The sequence below is a fragment of the Phalaenopsis equestris genome, unplaced genomic scaffold (assembly GCF_001263595.1).
Source record: "Phalaenopsis equestris unplaced genomic scaffold, ASM126359v1 Scaffold220620, whole genome shotgun sequence".
In the NCBI taxonomy this organism is placed as follows: Eukaryota; Viridiplantae; Streptophyta; class Magnoliopsida; order Asparagales; family Orchidaceae; genus Phalaenopsis; species Phalaenopsis equestris.
The window spans coordinates 107,350-125,533 of NW_018238888.1; the positions used below are offsets into that span (position 1 = coordinate 107,350).

Here is an 18,184-nt window from a genome sequence, read left to right on the forward strand (position 1 = left end):
TAGAGTGCTCTTTCATTTAAACTGTGAAAAATATGAGGTCAGTTTGATTTCATATTTTTCTAAAATTATATATATATACGTAAATTAAGAAATCCTTCCGAAGCGGGCGACGGGATTTCGATTCCGGCGACCGACAGCTTCTTACGGGCGACCCCCAAACATTAAACTCTTTTCCTCTTTTAAGCGCCGACAGAAGCTGGATGCATCACATATCGCTGATTTGTACTTTAGAGAGGTTGTGAGACTACACGTGATATCTAGGACCATCACTTTCACAAAGTTGTTAAGTTTCTAAGTCATTTTTTGAGGACCTTAGGGGGAAGCCTAACACTAAAATTCAATTCTATTCAATAGCTCACCCATAGACAAACGATCAGATGGAGGTGGTAAACAGGATTCTGGGGAATATTTTGAGGTGCTTTGTGGGAAGTAATATTAAGCAATGAGATTTGATTCTAGCCCAAGCCGAATTTGCGTACAACAAATTTGTGAGCCAGACAACGTGACACACTCCATTTGATATTGTGTATGGGCGCAACCTCCTCAATCCACTTGACTTGGTACCACTCCTTCCAATATCAAAGATCAATGAAGATGTGGAAGAGGGTGCAAGAGATTCAGAGGTCACACAGAGATGGGAAATGAGACTACCAACCAGATCCGCAAGTACAAACAATCAAATAGAAAGAGGAAGAATGTGACCTTCCAAGAAGGGGATCTAGTGTAGATCAAATTGAAGAAAGAAAGGTTTTTGGTGGGATCCTTTGGCAAGCTCAAGCCTAGGGTAGATGGACCCTTCAAGATTCTCAAAAACCGGAGTGACAATGTTTACAAGATCGACCTGTCAGAGGATTACAACATTTTGGCTACTTTCAATGTAGCAAGTTTGACTCAGTGCTATGAGGAATCAGAAGCGTCGAATTCAACAGACGAGATCATAGTTCCTTGAACCCCGCGAGCCTGATGCAGGGGTGTCCAGGCCCAGCGCGGGAGCACCCAAACCACATGGGTTTGCAATTGTTACATGAGTTCTACTCAATCCGAGCGGAATTGGGATTGGGCGAACCTCCATAGTGCATAGTTCCCTCCTATTTGGAGTGGGGTCTGCTCTTTTTTACCCTACGACTATTTATATGTTATTTTCTGTGTTCTAGTGGAGATTTTGTTTTTGATATTTCTACCTTCGACGTCGTTCTCCATTGCTAGGGTTACATCCGAGGATAGGTGGTGCTCCGACTTTATCCTGCTTCAAATTGGTGGTTATCTACTCATGCTCTTACCCTTTCACGGTTCCCCTTGCATGCTGCCCCCTCCATAGCCGCTGCTCACTGCCGAACCTTTCTTGCTTTCCCTTGCATACCCTCCATAGCTGCTGCTCACTGCCGAACCTTTCTTGCTTTCCCTTGCTTGCTGCCACACCTTCCCATAACACTGTTTCCTCTACCTCGACCGTAGCCCTCCTCTCTCGATCCTCGCCCTAGAGAGTCCTTTGCGTTTGTTTCTTTCTTTTCCTTTTATCAAGTATCTTTGTTTGTAATTTTTTGAATTTTAACAATAATATTTACCTTCCATTGCTATTTTCGTTTAACTTTAGTGTCAAGGGAGTTTTCTAGAAGATGAAAAAAACTTTTTCAAGGACTTAAAGAACTTAATTTGGATAACAAAAAAGGCAACCAAGATTGTTTTCTTGCATTTCTTCCCAGTGTTTGATAATGGTTGTCTTGATAGGTTCCTGCATAATTATCAATTAGTAGTTCTCTATACTTGGGAAAATTTTCTGTCCGAACTCCGGATGTAGCTCTACATACGGACTCCAATAATATGCCGCCACGTATACTACATCGCGGAGGTTATTGTGAGATTATTGAAGTGGAATTGCGGAAATTATTTCACGGTTATTTTGTGGTTATTTTGGGGTTATTGAAGAGAAACTCATATATTCCACTTCAATAACCCTGAAATAACCTCCGCGGTTCCACTTCAATAACCCAAAAATAACACTGCGAAAGTTATTTCAGGGTTATTGAAGTGAAATATATGAGTTTCTCTTCAATAACCCAGAAATAACCTCCGCGTTATTATTTTAGAGTTTTTGAAGTGGAATCGCGGAGATTATTTCGGGTTATTGCGGAGTCCGCGGTTCCACTTTAATATTTTTTAGGTGGGCCCGATATAACACACATTGCGGTATATTACTGGGAGTTGCACATAGAGCTACGTCCGACCTTCATATGGCGGAGTTCGGACATAAAATTTCTCCCTATACTTGGGATGTTACTGGACTCACTTTTGTGGGCTTGAGAACTTGTCCGTCCTTCCTGCACTTTTATCACACTTTCCAACAAACACACTGTGTGTAAACAAGGTGCATTACATTTTTCCAGCCTAATGCATGTGCTTTTCCTACTATCTTATGTTGAGCCATCCTATACATTTCAGTAGCTCATGGTAAATTCCACTGTCTACACCCATTACAGTATTCTCCACATAGTAGCATCTAATATCATCATTAAATATTCTAATTGCAAAATATAAAATGACATGAAATTCTTACCAAAAATCACAAACGAAGTTGCGACGTAAAAAAACTCGTTTTCAATATTTACAATGACTATAGAATTAATGCTTGCTTAAGTTGGCCCCTTATTTACTTCCTTATGCTTACTTTTTTCTGTTTAAAATTTGTTTTTGCTCGTCATAATTCTGTTTTTATATGTAAGTCAAATTAAGAAGGCAGAAGTTCCAATGAAGTTACTATATGTAATTACTCTGGGATCTCTTTTCAGATTGTATAGGTCTTCAGAATCTACAAATCAAAGGATATCTTTTGATATTGAACCTAATGGAAGGCATCTTGGTACAGGTGGACAGGTAATGTTACAGGCCTGTCCCTTTTATGTAATTTTCTTATCTTAAGAAATTACATTGTTAAATGTCAGCTATTCAAATAGGATGGTATAGTTCACATGTATGACCTTCAATCAGGAGAGTGGGTGTCAGGGTTTCAAGCTGCTTCTGGTACACTGCTTCAGACTGAAAGTTCTGAATTGTTTTTGTAAGCGTATGAAATTTCTAATCTTATTACACGTTTTTTTTTGCTAGACACTGTTAACTGTTTCTCCTTCCATCCATCTGTGCCATTGGCTGCAACATCTTCCGGACATCGTAGATTTATCATGCCTGATAATGAGGAGGAGATAAGTAGCTTAAGCGGTATCCTTCTACTAATATATCTGCTATCCATGCATGTTTTTATTATATATTATTATCATTGTTTGTATCTTATATGAAGAAAAGTGCTTTATTTGCAACTCTTAAATGTGCCGTCTCAATGAACCCATATTCATGGCCCTATTTAAGTAGAAATTGCTTTTACTTAAATGAATGTTGTGTTGTTTGTTCTAGTTTTAGATGGGGCTGTTATAAAAAATTTTAATGGATGATGGAAGAGCTTTTGTTTTTATTTAAAGAAATGTTTAAACGTATAATTAGCTGGATTGAAGTACACTTATCCATAGATAAAGGCTTGTCCATACAGTTTAGTTAGGCCTAGTTAGTACTTGTATTGGTCCTTCTAGTACATTTTGTACTTTTAGGATTCGTGACTACCTCTTGTTATTATGAGCGAAGCTTCTCAATTTCAGTTGATATAATGTATTATTATATGGAGTTAAGTCCAGTTATCTCTACGGACAAACTGATACCAAATGACCATCTTATGGATATTCAATGGTTTTGGTTAGAAGCATGGGTTTAGTGGTAGGGGAAGGGGTGGGGCATGTTGTTTTTTTTCCTGTGATAGATCATCTCCATCACATTAGCCTTATCTAATTATGTACGATTAACTTTATGAATCCTTATTCTGCAATTGTTTTTGCCAATCATTGCATGAGTTGTTAAACTTTTTCATACAACGTTGGTTTATTTCACCTTTGTTGTAGCTTTTTTTTCCCCTCCTATTCTTGTGACTTAAATTTTGTGTAATGATCTTTTTATTTATGCATTTTGCGATTTATTTTATGCCCAAAAAACCCAAGTTTATTTTTAATATCTTATTTTCAATAGATTTTGCTCTTATTATTCTTACAATATGATTATTTCTTAATATATCATTCCTGGTTTTGCCACATTCATTTTAGCTCTTTTTTTTTTTTGCAATACTCAGCTTGATTTATGACTTTTTTATCTTTTAACACTGATTCATAAAACGTAGCCTTCTTACTTGCAATTTCACAAACTTTTCATTTAAAATTCTATATACTATTCTCTTATCAGATAGTACTTTTGCAATACATCTATTTTAGTTAGCCAATCTTATCTTTATCTGTATCTCCATTTTTCTTTATGTATTTCAGTCCATCACAACATTAGCTTATAATTATTTGCATCAAATACCTTAAAATTGTATGTTTGTACGTTAATTTTTTTATTTTATTAATCCTTTCTTCTTTATCATTTTTATATTTACTCTTTTATTATAACTTTTTTATCACCCAGTCCGGGGCTTAGAATTGACTAAAATGAGAACAAACAGTCGGACAATGAAATTAAATTTTTAATTATTTTATTTATGTTACTGATAGTTTAATATCTAAATATTAATTGAAAGAGTCATTAATACTTTAATGAACAATTAAAACCATTCTAATTGCTGATCTTGGCTGCTATATTCATTAGCTCTATTATTCTTATTCAAAGCTTAAAACTTGGAAAAAAATATTAAAATAACATAATGAGTTATTTAAGATAACCGAGTCGAGCAATCACACTTCTAAACTGACGTGGGGTGTGGATTTCGCGTTCTGCGGAATCACAATAGGACTGTGAATGTGAGAGCGAGGCTGAACAGTCTTGTTTTTTTCCTTTTTCTCTACAAAATTCCTTATTCCATTCCTTTCTTTTCTTGTTATGTCCAATAAGTGCTGTATTAGGGTTTGGAGGGTCAGATTTGTCATGATTTTTGTTCGGGACAGCCGCCGGCTTCTTCGTTTCTCTTTTGAGGGCTATATCTAAGGGTTAGCTTCTCTGTTTTTCTTTCTCCAAATCCTCTGCATTCCTCCCCCCCGCCCCCCCACCCGGCTTTGTTGCCACGCATCTCTCTTTTGTTGTAGCCGACCAAAGCAATTCCTGGTTGTTTTTTCGCAGTTTTGACCGTCATTGCCTCCTCCTCCCCCTCTTCGCCGTCGCTACTGTCCTGGCCTCCCGCTTCGCTGCCCGACCATCCACCTCCGCTGTCGTATCCCTACAAATCCTTCCCTTTGCTATTTTACCATTATCCAACTATCTAGCATAGTTGCCGCAACCTTGCAACTCCTTCCCTTGCTCTTTTACAGCTGTCCAGCCGCCTGACATTGTGGTTGCAGCACCACAAATTATTCTCTTTGCTGTTTTACTGCTGTTCCAACCATCCACAAGCCTTACCACACCTCATCCACCTCACATAAACCTTTCCTGCCGTCACCCTCCAACATCTCATTCTACCCATTCCAGCCACCACCACCATTTCCAGTCCATCTAGCCAACCTCCATCATTCCTGGATCAACCTCTAGTTGAGTTTGTGTATCAAGTTTTCTGTTATTTCTTATTTCAGTGTGTTCGTTGTAATCTCCTAGTTGCTTTTAGTAATAATATTTGATTTTCTATTGTTGTTTGGGTTAACTCCTAGTCTAACCCTAATCCTATCTTAGGGTTTATAGCATCCACCAAAACTCAATCCTATTTTCACCCAAAAATCTTCTCTTTGCTGATTAATCAAGCCAGTCACTCAATAGCCAGAAGCAAATTTCCTTTCCCATCTAACACAACCCCTATGCACCATGCCACCGAGGAAACAATAGCCAGAAGCCTGATCGAGGTGAAAAAACACAATCATTTATGAAAGGCCCACAAAGATGCATCCGAGAGATTGGAATTTGTCTTTGACTGCCAGGATGTTCCACCGGACAAAATGACGAAACTAGCTGCTAGCAAGTTAAGGAAGAGTGCATCTCAGCGGTGGATGAACCTAATGAGTCTTCGAAAATGATTAGAGAAGAGTAAAATTATTACTTGTTCTAACGATGAAATAAGAGATACAACACAAGTACTTACAAGTTCTTTATATATATAGGATGCTCAAACCTTAGCTTCAAGGCGGAGAGACAAACTCACCGGGTGACCGCCACATCTTACACACAGAGTTCAACTCCAAGATCAAGTAATAAGAGTATACCCATCGGAATATTCAAGCCGACACCACCAGAGGAGACAATTATTCAAAGTGGAGAACAGGTAAAATCAATTTGCATTTGCAAATCTATCCCAGTTAGGAAATGTTTCAAGTGCCATATATTTAGTCATATTTAATCAGTTTGCACAATAAAAAACAAATGATCTCTTTCATTGATCATGGAGCAGTTGAAGAAATAAATAGTGATCCAGTAGTTGATGAAGATTTCAGAGAAAATTCTCAACTTCCAGTCGATAAGGAAGAGACAAGCAATTCCTGTTAATCCTATGAGAGCGACTCTAGCTGAATTAATTGTAATTGTTCTGAAAGAGAGTGAGTTTGAGGTAATTGACATTCATGCAAAGTATGACATTGTGAGGCATTGAACTACCTTGTTGCATGCGTTGAGAAGAGTATCAACCAGACTGACATTGGATGTTCAAAATGGTCATAAGTTTGAGGAACCGACACCAAAAACATGATAACCCCAGATAAGACAATTTCAAACTTGTAAGAAATATAGTCTACTTCCTGAGTTGCTCCTACTGAGGGAGGTCCAACATGTCTGAGATAAGATTTTTTTGCGATACTTAAGGAAGACTGTGGAGTCATTCAAATATTTAAATCAGTTTAGCAGTGTACCTGCCGATAGATGATCAGGCGGGATGGATGAACCACGACGTTGAAAATCACTTTAGGATCTTTTGGGGAAATAACTTTTTACAGTGATATCTAGATCCTTTTAGAGAAGAAAGAAAAGGTCCTTTCTGAGATTTACTTCAATGCGGTACAGCTTGCCATTGATTCCATTTCAGAGTTGATTCCTTCTAATAGATTTAGTTATCACATATATTCAGCCGAGTATATGGGAGAAGAATGTTACAAACTTATGGGCTAAAGCGTTATTTTGTGGGAATCAACAACTATATGCAGCTCCAACTTAGGTTGTGTCAATAAAGAATGTATATTTATTCTATCATGATGTGCTTTGGAATGATAACACTTGCAGGAGTAACTTATTGGGAAGTTGCTATAGTTTCATCACCTTCACCGTGGTTGACTTGACACCATATCATGGGAAGTCAGAAGCTTCGACGAATTAAGTTGAAATTCCCTCGAACTCCAGGAGACTGACGCAGGTCATGTATCCCATGTTTCGCAGAATTGTGGTAGAATCACGATCGCAGGAGACGGGCCAAACAATCTCATTTTTTCTTTTTTCTTTACAAATTTCTTTCTTTTATTCCTTCTTTCTCTAGTCGTTTTCATTTGTATGTGTCGTATTAGGGTTTGGAGAGTCAGTTTTGTTGTGTGTTTTGTTCGGGGCGGCCGTCGGCGTCTCCGTTTATCTCTTTAAGGGTTGTATCTAAGGGTCGACTGGTGTTCCGACTGTATCACACTTTTGAAATGATGTTTATCCTTCTCTAACTTCTCCGCATTTCCCCTGCTTTACTACCACACATCTCTTTGTTGCTGCAGCCCGAAAACAACCATTTTTTGGCTGTTTCTCTGCAGCTTCGAACGTTGCCGTCTCCTTCCCCTTCCTCTTTGATGACGATGCTATTCCCAACCTCCCGCTTCGTTGTCATTTATTTCCCAGCTTTCCACCTCCGCTGCAGCAACCCCTACAAATCCTTCCCTTTGTTGTTTTACCAATTTCCAACAGTTCAACATCGTTGTCGCTGCCCCACAACTCCTTCCCTTTGTTTTACTATTGTTGCAGCTGCCCACAAGCCCATGTATTGACCTATAATTGAGTTTTATATCAAATATATTAGCCCACCTAGACGACCCCCACCACCCATGTATTGACCTATAATTGAGTTTTATATCAAATATATTTATATATTTTTATTTTCCGCTTCAGTGTGTTGGTTAGAATCTTCTATTTAATTTCACTAATAATATTTTTGTTTTCAGTTGTTGTTTAGGTCAACTCCGATATCAAAAACTATAATAACTCAAGGAAAATAAAATAATATATATGCCAGTATTTCATGTTTCACTATCGAAATTTTGTAATAATTTAATGTATGTCTCAAGACATTTACTAAGTGGAAATAATGTGAACTTTGATATGCATTAATTTTAACTTCACTTTTCAACGTTTATACTTTCACTGTACTTTTATTTATACTCTTATTTTTCATATTCATCTTAGGAACACCGTCAAAACATAACATAACACACCTCTAACCGATATTATCTTGTAGGTATAGCGATCCATAATCTAAATTACATGATTGTCTGAGGTGGAAATGTGCCTACGTGTATTTGTTCGATATTCTTTCGTCGGCACAACGGTTTGAGATCTAAATAACATAATTGTTTGAGTTGGTAAAATGCCTACTTATCCCATGCTTTGCATGAAAGATGTGATATGAAAGATTTAGGTTGTGTAAAAGTAAAATAGTAAAATGTAGGTGTTGGATACATAAAAACATAGGAATTGGGTGGTATGCATGTAAATGCCCATGCCCTTTTTCTTTTCACCACCATGCATGAAAACTATGCAGGCTTGTTTTTGGACATATTTATAAAACTTTGCCATATTACAGAATCATCAAAATTGCATTTTTTGAGCCCTCTGAATTACTTCTGTGCAGTTTTGTAATTCCAATCGTTTGTTTTGTAGGTGACGAGAATTGTTTGTCAATCTGGAGCTTCTCTGGTTCAGGAGAGGTGGAGGATGACCTGCCTGTAAGAGACTGAAGCTTGGCTTTTCTTTCAGGTCATTTTTTTAGCTAAATCTAGTATGTATCATGCAATGTTTCGCTTGATTGAATGTTCTGAAAATCGGATCGAACATATAGTTCAATGAAAACGAGGTTCTGTTCGAAGATTCAATCAAAGAGTTGAACCGGGTGATGCAATAAATATTAAATTTATTTAAAATGTGATTTAAATTATTTAGTGATGGTTTAATTATGTGCAAATATTTAATAAAAATTTAATATAATTGTATCATGAAACTTAAAAAAACATATATAGGGTTAGATTCAATGATTTTAAATTTAAATATCTACTTTATTTAAATTTCTAACTTTATATTTAGGGCTAAGAATTTAGCACGAAGATAAGTAAGATTTTTATTTTTATTTTTAACTTATTTTGTTTTTATTTATTTTGAGCTTGATCAATTAAAGCGAGCAACTAGTGTTGATTTTAAGCTTAAATTGATCAAATAGCTTAGTTTGAGATAACTCATTTTGATTTGAAGTCAGATTGAGCTCGGTTTAATTTCGAGCGAAGGTGTCACATAATCAAATATAACGAGCCACAAGGTATTTTTGAACCATGTTCAAACCCGTTCGAGTAGCCCGTAACTCGGTTGGAAATCAAATCGTTCACAGCCCTTCTCATCATTGCACTTATGCGAAAAATCTAGATATTTCTTTTAAATTATGTATTTAGTATTTGCTTCTTTAAAGCTTTGATGATCTAAATGTGAAATGTAGATGAGAGTCAGGAGGATATTTAAAATGACTCTTGGTTGTATTTTGTAGTGATGTGAAATGGTCAGATTGTAAAAATATAAAAAATAAAATTTAATTATTTATTAGTCTCTAAGAACAAATATTATGAATTATATATCTTATATAAATAATATCGATTTAATTTTATGGACCATCTATTTATTTCAGTCAAATACTACATTTAATAAAAATTTAGATTTTCGGGACTTGTTCACAATAAAAATAAAATATAATAAAAATATTTAATTAATTTTTTGTTTATCTATTTTTCTACTACTACAACAACAAGCCTTAGTACCATTCAGTGGGGTTAGTTGCATGAATCCATATTTCTCCATTGAGTCCATATTTTCATTTGTTTAATAGATTAAGATCATTTTATATACAATATGCAAGTCTTATTAGGTTTGCCTCTGCCTTTCTTAACATAAGTTGAATCTAAAACATCTTTTCTAACCAGATCATCAGATGTTGGACCTGACCAAACCATCTAAGACGGCTCTCCCTAATCTTATGTGTCATTTGAGCTGCACCAACACTATCTCAAATATATTCTTTTCACATTTTGTCTCTAAGTGTCAAGTCACTTATCCACTTAAGCATTTTCATCTCAACAACACTTAACTTTGCTTAGTGCTTATGTTTTGAATGTCAACACTATGCGTCATAAAGTATTGCAGGGTCTCACCATTTTATAAAATTTTCTTTTAAGTCTAAGGGGTACTTTTCTATCACACAATATGCTCGATGCATTCCTCCACTTCAACCAGCCAACTTGAATTCTACTAATAACATCCATATCTATATCAACATTGCTTTGAACAATAAATCTGAGATGTCTAAAACGTTCACACCTTGATCATCCATAGTTACAACGCTGTCACTAGGGTTGCTAATACTAAAATAACATTCCATGTATTCAATTTTAGATCTACTGAAATGAATGCCTTTAACTCTAATTTAGACATCCATAATTCAAGTTTTTCCAAAACTCTTTCTCTAGTTTTATCCACAAGAAGGATACCACCTGCGAAAAGCATACACCAAGGTAGATTCTCTTGTAAATGTCCAATAAGAGTATTCATAACTAAAGTAAAAAGATATGGGCTTAAAGCTGATCTCTAATGTAATGAGGGGTGTAATGAGCCGAACACGAGCGAGCACAGGCTCAGCTCGTGTTCAACTCGTTTATATTTCGAGCTCAAACAGTGTGTTCGTGTTCGGCTCGTTTGCTTAGCGGCTCGTTTGTTTAGCGAGCCAAACACGAACCGTTCACAAACAACGAGTCTTTTTAACAATCCTACTCACGTGCCCATAAGACGATAAGGGTCTTAAAGATTGGAGCAAGATTTTAAACATCATTTGAATCTAATATAATAAATTTTATTCTATTTTCTTGATTAATACTTTTAATTATTTATAAATCTTTGTAGCCTTGTAGTCATTTTAATTTTTAAAAATACTAATATATATTCGGCTCATTAAATTAGCGAATGAGCTGAACACGAGCTTCTTAACGAGCCGAACACAAACTATTCTCGAACAATGAGCCAATTTAACGGCCCTAGATGTAATCCAATTGAAAAAGTGAAATACTTGGTCAATCCTCCTCGTGTTTAAACACAAGTAATAACTATAGCATACATATCTTTAATGACTTGAATAAAAGTCATATGAACACTTTTATTCTCTAAAACTGTCCAAAGGAGTTGTCTTGGAATCTTATGATAAGCTTTTTCTAAATCAATAAAAATCTTACGTAAATCCTCTTTATTCTCTTTGTTATTCTCCATCGAACCTGTCAATAAATGTATATCTTCCATAGTAGATATGCTCGACCTAATATTGTCATTGCCGGGTCCCAAGACCCAGACGCGAATGGAGGGTCCCGTCAAGCAGTGGACATTTAACGTAAATTATGTATCGAAAAGTCGTGTCATGAATCCCTTAAATCCTTTTTAATTTTTTATGTTGAATAAAAATTAAAATCAAACTAAAAACTCAAAATCTAATGTCAAGATTTTAAAAGAAAAAAAAAAACAAATAATTAAAAAAAATATTTTTGAAATCAAACCAAATCAACTAAACTTAGAAAATAATACACTCCTAATTATATGTGAATAACATCAAAATTGGAGGGTATTTATGCAAAATGCACCCCTCCTCACTTTGGCGGGAGTAGACGCTTATCTCGACACATCACCCGCTCATTTCTTATTTAGCTTGCTCAGAACGCTTCGTTCCGACAGTGCGAGAAACCGACAGTTGCAGTAAGCGACAGTCGCTATGCCGCCTAAGAAGAAAAAGACAACGCCGGCCACCAGACGGCCCCCCAGGTCTGCCGAAGGCCGATCAGGAGGCATCCGTTGACGAGAAGACTAGCGTCGCCGACGTTGGTAAAGAAGATGTTGAGGTTCTGTCACCAAGGGCAAGGGTGGCCTCTGTTAGGAACGCGAAGGTGGATGATGGTAAGGAGAAGCCGGAGGAGGGAAAGTTGGTCGGTGCTTCTTCACCCGCTGGAAACAGGGGTAGGGGTAGGGCTGCTAACGGTAAGGAGAAACGAAACGCTGAGATTGAGTTGCCGGAGTCCAAGAAGACGAAGAAGGTGAAAGAAGACGTGTTTGAGGATAAAGGGTCAGTTCCGGATGGATCAAAGCTTGTAACCAGATCTATCATCATCGAGGCATGGTGAGCTTCGCTCTTCCTTTACTTGTTTATCTGTTTTATGGGGCTTAGTTTCTTTGTTTGTTGATGTGTAAGAAGTTCTGGCGACCTAAAATTGATTCATATTCTATTTCCCTAGTTTTCCCTTTTTTTCCCTAAAATTCTTGTTCTTATAATGGCGTACTTGATGCTTCAAGATTTGGTTGGTTTGCATCTTTTGGCGCATGTTTGTTTCATTGCCCCTAATTTCTTTACTCATGTATTCCTAAATCCATTAATGGCTATCTTCTAGTTTTATTCAAAGATTATTCTGTTCTCTTCTTCTACACGGGAACAGTTTGTCTTTCCTGGCTGCGTTTACTCGTTTTTGCTGGCCTTTGTTTAAGTCAATATGCTCTCAAAATAATAATAATAATAGTAATAATAATAGTATTAAAACCAATCCAGTGAAATGGAAGAGGGATGGACTTTTATTCTATTTGCATTTGGTTTGATATCTGCTTCCAGAATGCATGTTTTCTATTGACTTTCCTGTGATTCTTTGAATTCTCAGTTTTCTGATGCCATGGTATTTGAACTTTTTCAGGCATATAACAGCGTTCGGTTTTCTTGTGGTCTTCTTATCTTTTTATTGCTTCTTTTGAATTGGTAGCATCATGTTATTGGAGGAATACTTGTATTGTGTGGTGTCAATTTGGATATATGGGTTTACTTCTGATTGACATGCTATCAAATCAAATTCAGTTTGTTTTAACTTAAAATAGACCATTTATTTAAAAATTTTATAACCGAAGATCGGACCCTGACCATGGTCTATTTATTAATATGGTTTTAACGTCTGGATTTGGCTTATCGAAGCTCTGGTAGCATGTTATTGTATTGGATGACACATTACCATGTTGCAAGTCATATTCAGTGATCAGTGGTTGATGGCCTGCAAGTGTGTTTATGGAATAAAGTTATTTTGTGTTTGCGTGCTTTCCACTAGCTCTTGTGGTTATTTTTTCTTCCCCACTTTTTTTTTTGGCCAAAAATTGAGTACAAATTTGAGAACCCAATTTGTCTCGGACATCCAAATTTGCCTAGACTAGGTTAGAGCGATTCCATTGATCAAAATAGAGCGAGTTCATGAAAAATAGGCCAATTAAGAGGGATCAATTCACCATAAGTAATAACGCTTCCACTAGTGGGTTCAAGTTGCCAAAACTATTTAACAATTATTTGACATTCAATATCCTCAAAATAGCTCAATATTTGGTACCAATCTTGAAGTCGCGAAGGCTACTTTCTAAAGTCATCAAATTTGTCACTAGAGACTTTCATTAGAATATATAAACCCTAATTGAAGTCAGCAGTCATTTTCAACTAAACTCATTTTTTGCTTAGTACTCTACATGTGTTCTCACAACTAGTACTTAGATTATATAAATGCAGTCTTTCTTGCAGCGGCGTGTCTCGACTTAATCTTGTAAATGGGGTTTTAGAGGGGGAGCCTAAGACATCAAATCTTTTGCAATTTTTATACTTCACATCAATATAACAAAGACTCAGTTTCTTTCCCTGTTCTTTCTTTTTTGCTTGATCTGTTCTTGCTTGTATCGCTTTGGTGTCACCCATTTAGAACAAAAGATTGATAATAGCTAACCTACTCATTATTTCTTTGGGTCAATTAGATATGGAAATTTGATAGTCTAGAATGATTTTTTCTATTTGAATAATTTTTAAACTTGATGATGCACAACCTAGAATTAAGGTTTGCAAGGTTGTGACTTATGTAATTTTTAGGCTTTCAAATTATATTTTAAAATAAAATAAAAAAACCCCTATTGTTACTATATTTTCAACTCGTGAATAGGTTTTATCTAAATCAAGGTAGGTGTTTTTCATAGGTTTAGGGATTATTGTCCTTTTTGTAGTTCATAATTGTTCTTGTCACAACTATTTAATACTTTTGAATCCTTTATTCATTTTTGTTGAGTGGTAAATGCAAGGCTTTTAGCTTTATTTGATGGAAGTATTTGTCCAAATTTTGTCCATGCTAGTTTTAAGTTCACTTATGTATCTATGTATGTATCCATGAGCGCACATATATATAAATAATATATAATTACCCAATGATGTCGTCTTCCTCGCTCGGCTCTGCTAGGGTTTCGCCCGATGGCGAACCCTAGCAATAGTTTACGGCTTCGCTCTCTCTCTCTCGCTCACATGTTCCCTCTTGGCGGCTTCGTGCTCTTCGTCTCCCCCATTTCGACTACATGTTTCCTCTCGGCGGCTTCGTGCTCTTCGTCTCCCCCATTTCGACTCTGAGACGAGGCTCTTCTCCCGCTCGCGTATTCTGCGGCTCAACCTCGCGCTGCTCGCGATCGCGATTGTTCTCTGTGCTCATTCAGTCTCACCGCATCGTCCCTTTCGGCTATTTCGACGCTTTTTTTCCTCGTCTGCTTTCTTCTTTAAACGTCGCACCTATCCTTGAGGATGACTTCAGACAAATCATATGCAGCTGCCCTTGCCGGTGTTCATGCTTCAGGCACACCAAAATCATCATCTTTCCCTCCATTTGAGTGAGCGAAGGACATCAAGAAACCTGATAGGAAGAATGAGAAACTTGTCATCTTTTTTACAGAAGCTGAATGTATTCAACTTGTTTCCTCCTGTCGTTTGAATTTGGTTGAGAAATTTCTATATGATCATCCCAAATTGGAGCTCATTCGCAAATAATTTGAACTTATGCAGCTTGTTGGAGAATGAAAAATTAGGTTGTTATATGGGAGACCTAGTCTTATTCAAATTAGCAACGAAGAAGATTACATGCGCTTTTTTGCTAGAAGAATAATATGGATTGATAACACAGCAATGCAAATTTTGAAATGGTCTATGAATTTTGACCCACACACGAAATCGCCAATCATTCCGGTTTGAATCGTCTCCCTGGTTTGAAATTTCATTATTTTTCTCAAAAAGTATTGTACTCTATTGTCTCAACTTATGAGAAGCCACTCATGACGGACATTCCCACTTTTAATCTGTTTCGTCTTTTTGAAGCCAGAGTACTTGTTGAAAGAGACATCACTTCACCTGCTTCTGAGGAAATCTAGTTGGACATACAACATCATGAATATTGGCAGAAGGTAGAGATTGAACATTTTCCTTCGTATTGTTTGAATTGTAGTATGCTCGGACACTCCAGTTCTCAATGTTACCATCTACACCCCTAACTCAGACAAAAAAAGCAAACTTCTCCGCAAAAGGCTGTGATTCCATCTCCTCCTAATCGGACAGGCAATATGACAACCATTCAATGCCCAGTTGTAGCTCCCTCGTCTTTGGAACCTCCTATCGTAGGGGAGAGTGAGTTTCTTCAGACCCCACCTGCCCTAGAATCTATCACTGATAATACAGGTGGAAATATTTCTACTGCTTCACAACCGTTTCATCAGGTTCAAAAAGATGTTAATATTACTCAGGCTCATGAGGATCAAGACATGCAACGACCTTCGCCTATCAGACCACCTTTAGAATCTACCTATCGGATGAGGAATGACATGTCTACACATCTAGGAGGAAGAAGAAGAATGAAGACCTACTTAAGCTCAGGAATCAGATCGTGTCTGTGTGTGTCTGTGTGTATGTATGATGAGTCAATCATAAGATGAGGAATGACAGGTCTACACATCTAGGAGGAAGAAGAAGAATGAAAATATATGTCCGTGTATGTGTGTGTGTGTGTGTGTGTGTGTGTGTGTGTCTGTGTGTGTGTGTGTGTGTGTGTGTGTGTGTGTGTGTGTGTGTGTGTCTGTGTGTGTGTGTGTGTGTCTGTGTGTGTCTGTGTGTGTCTGTGTGTGTGTGTGTTGGTGATGGTGTGTCTATGTGTATGTATGTATGTACCGGTGATGACTTCAGACATAACTTATGTTGCTACTCTTGCAGGTGTTCACGCCTCAAGTACTCCTAAATCGTGTTTTTTCCCGTCTTCTTTTGCGTTGCCGGAGGGTGGCGAGTTCTGGTACATCAAGAAAGATGGTAAAAAGAATGAGAGCCAACCATCTTCTTTACTGAAGCCGAATGTAATCAGCTTGCTTTCTCTTGTCGTCTGAAATTGGTCGGGAAATTCTTTTATAACCATCTCAAACTGAAGCTCATACGTAAGGAATTTGAGCTTATGCACCTTGTTGGGGAGTGAAAAATTAGACTTTTAGATGGGCGGCACTTTCTATTCAACTTAACATTGAAGAGGATTACACACACTTATTTGCTAGAAAATTAGTTTGGATTGATAACAAAACAATGAAAATTTTAAAATGGATTGTGGATTTTTACCCACAGACGGAACCACTAACCATACCGGTCTGGATTCGCGTTCTTGGCTTGAAATTTCATTATTTTAATCAAGAAACGTTGTACTCTATTATTGCAGCCTATGGTAGGCCACTCAAAACTGATGTTCTCACTTTTAATCTTTCATGCATTTCAGAAGCAGAGTGCTGATTGAAAGAGACATCACTTTAATCGCTCATGAGGAATATTGGTTAGGCTCACAACATCAAAGATATTGACAAAGGGTAGTTATTGAGTATTTCTCTATGTATTGCCCTAACTGTCGTATGTTCGACCACTTTAATTTTTAATGTCACCTCTTACACCCCATCTAAAATCAAATAAAACAAAGTGCTCAATCCTACTCTTCTCTAAGTTAGTGACACTTTTGATCATCACAAAGTTATCTCTGATCCAAGTAACGCGGTGGTAATCGTACCATCTAGTTCATTGGCAGACGTGACTGTCAGTTTAATTACCTCCGCGGTAATTCTTTCAACTACTCAGCCTCCACATAATGTTCAAGATGAAGGTCCTCTGGTTCCTCCCGTGGAACCTCAGTTGGTGGTGGCAGATGAGACATTTGATGTTGTAGAACCTATCATTGATGCAACAACTGGCAATCTCGTGGTGGAATGCCCAACCATAAGTGTGCCCCAGCCTCAACTTTAACATTCTACCCTAAGTGAGCTTTCTACTGCAGCTCTACCAGATCGAACAAGTTGTTACTGTCATTCAGGCACAAGGGGATCATGTTGTGCAACAGTCTACACATGCCAGACAATCTTTGGAACAATACACTGATCAGATGAGCCAGTTTTCAGATGAGGATTGGCGGGTTTGCACATCTAAGAAGAAGAAGAATAATAAATGCCTACTAAAACTCAGGATCTTAATGGATGATACATTGATTGTTTAGGGTAATGACAGTAGATTTAACCATTTATTTGCAGGCTCCCTACCTAGAACAAGAGGTAAGAGGTAAGGATACATTGGGTCGTACTCAAGCTCCTATTATCGAGTGTTTGGAGACTTTTGGCGTAGAGTTTACATGTCTAGTTTATAATTTTTGTTTTTTTGGATATTCATGTACTTTTTTGGGACTTTGGTGTGTGTTTGATACCGGGTGCTTAGGATTCCAGTTTGGCCCTCTCATCATACTTTTTTTTTTACCTTTCCTTCATAATATATTAGCCCTTGGGCTTTCTTAAAAAAAAAAAATCTATCTATATATATGTATGTATATCTATATCTATATGTATGTATATTTATATGTGTATATATATGTATTTATATGTGTGTGTGTGTGCGTATGCATATACATATAAGTATATGTGTATATGTATATCTATACATATAAGTATATGTGAATGGGTATATCTGTATACACATCACACATACACAAATAGATATATACAAATATATGCATACATATATATGCAGATATACACAGATATATATATATATATATATATATGATTGATGAGTAGCATTCCGAGCCAAAACGAGCCTAACACG

General features: G+C 36.9%; 2 protein-coding genes across 6 annotated transcripts in view; both read left to right on the forward strand.

Annotated features, from left to right (window-relative positions):
- The window catches only part of LOC110037535 (telomerase Cajal body protein 1), a 32,807-nt gene extending 22,645 nt beyond the window's left edge, over positions 1 to 10,162 (forward strand). Inside the window, exons 10-14 of one of the 5 annotated variants that reach the window (XM_020742204.1) lie at positions 2,787 to 2,871; positions 2,952 to 3,018; positions 3,103 to 3,213; positions 8,845 to 8,940; positions 10,146 to 10,162. In XM_020742204.1, the coding sequence (XP_020597863.1) occupies positions 2,787 to 2,871; positions 2,952 to 3,018; positions 3,103 to 3,213; positions 8,845 to 8,921 (340 nt within the window). In that variant the 3' untranslated portion in view covers positions 8,922 to 8,940; positions 10,146 to 10,162. Of the gene's footprint in view, positions 1 to 2,786; positions 2,872 to 2,939; positions 3,019 to 3,102; positions 3,214 to 8,844; positions 9,076 to 9,429; positions 9,451 to 10,145 lie in introns of those variants that run through there. The other 4 variants (XM_020742203.1, XM_020742202.1, XM_020742201.1 and 1 more) reach the window with 4 other exon arrangements.
- A 1,068-nt stretch (positions 10,163 to 11,230) lies between these two features.
- Positions 11,231 to 18,184, forward strand: part of LOC110037526 — a 25,595-nt gene continuing 18,641 nt past the window's right edge. Inside the window, exons 1-2 of the mRNA XM_020742190.1 lie at positions 11,231 to 11,255; positions 11,908 to 12,373. Of these exons, the coding sequence (XP_020597849.1) occupies positions 11,231 to 11,255; positions 11,908 to 12,373 (491 nt within the window). The remainder of the gene's footprint in view (positions 11,256 to 11,907; positions 12,374 to 18,184) is intronic.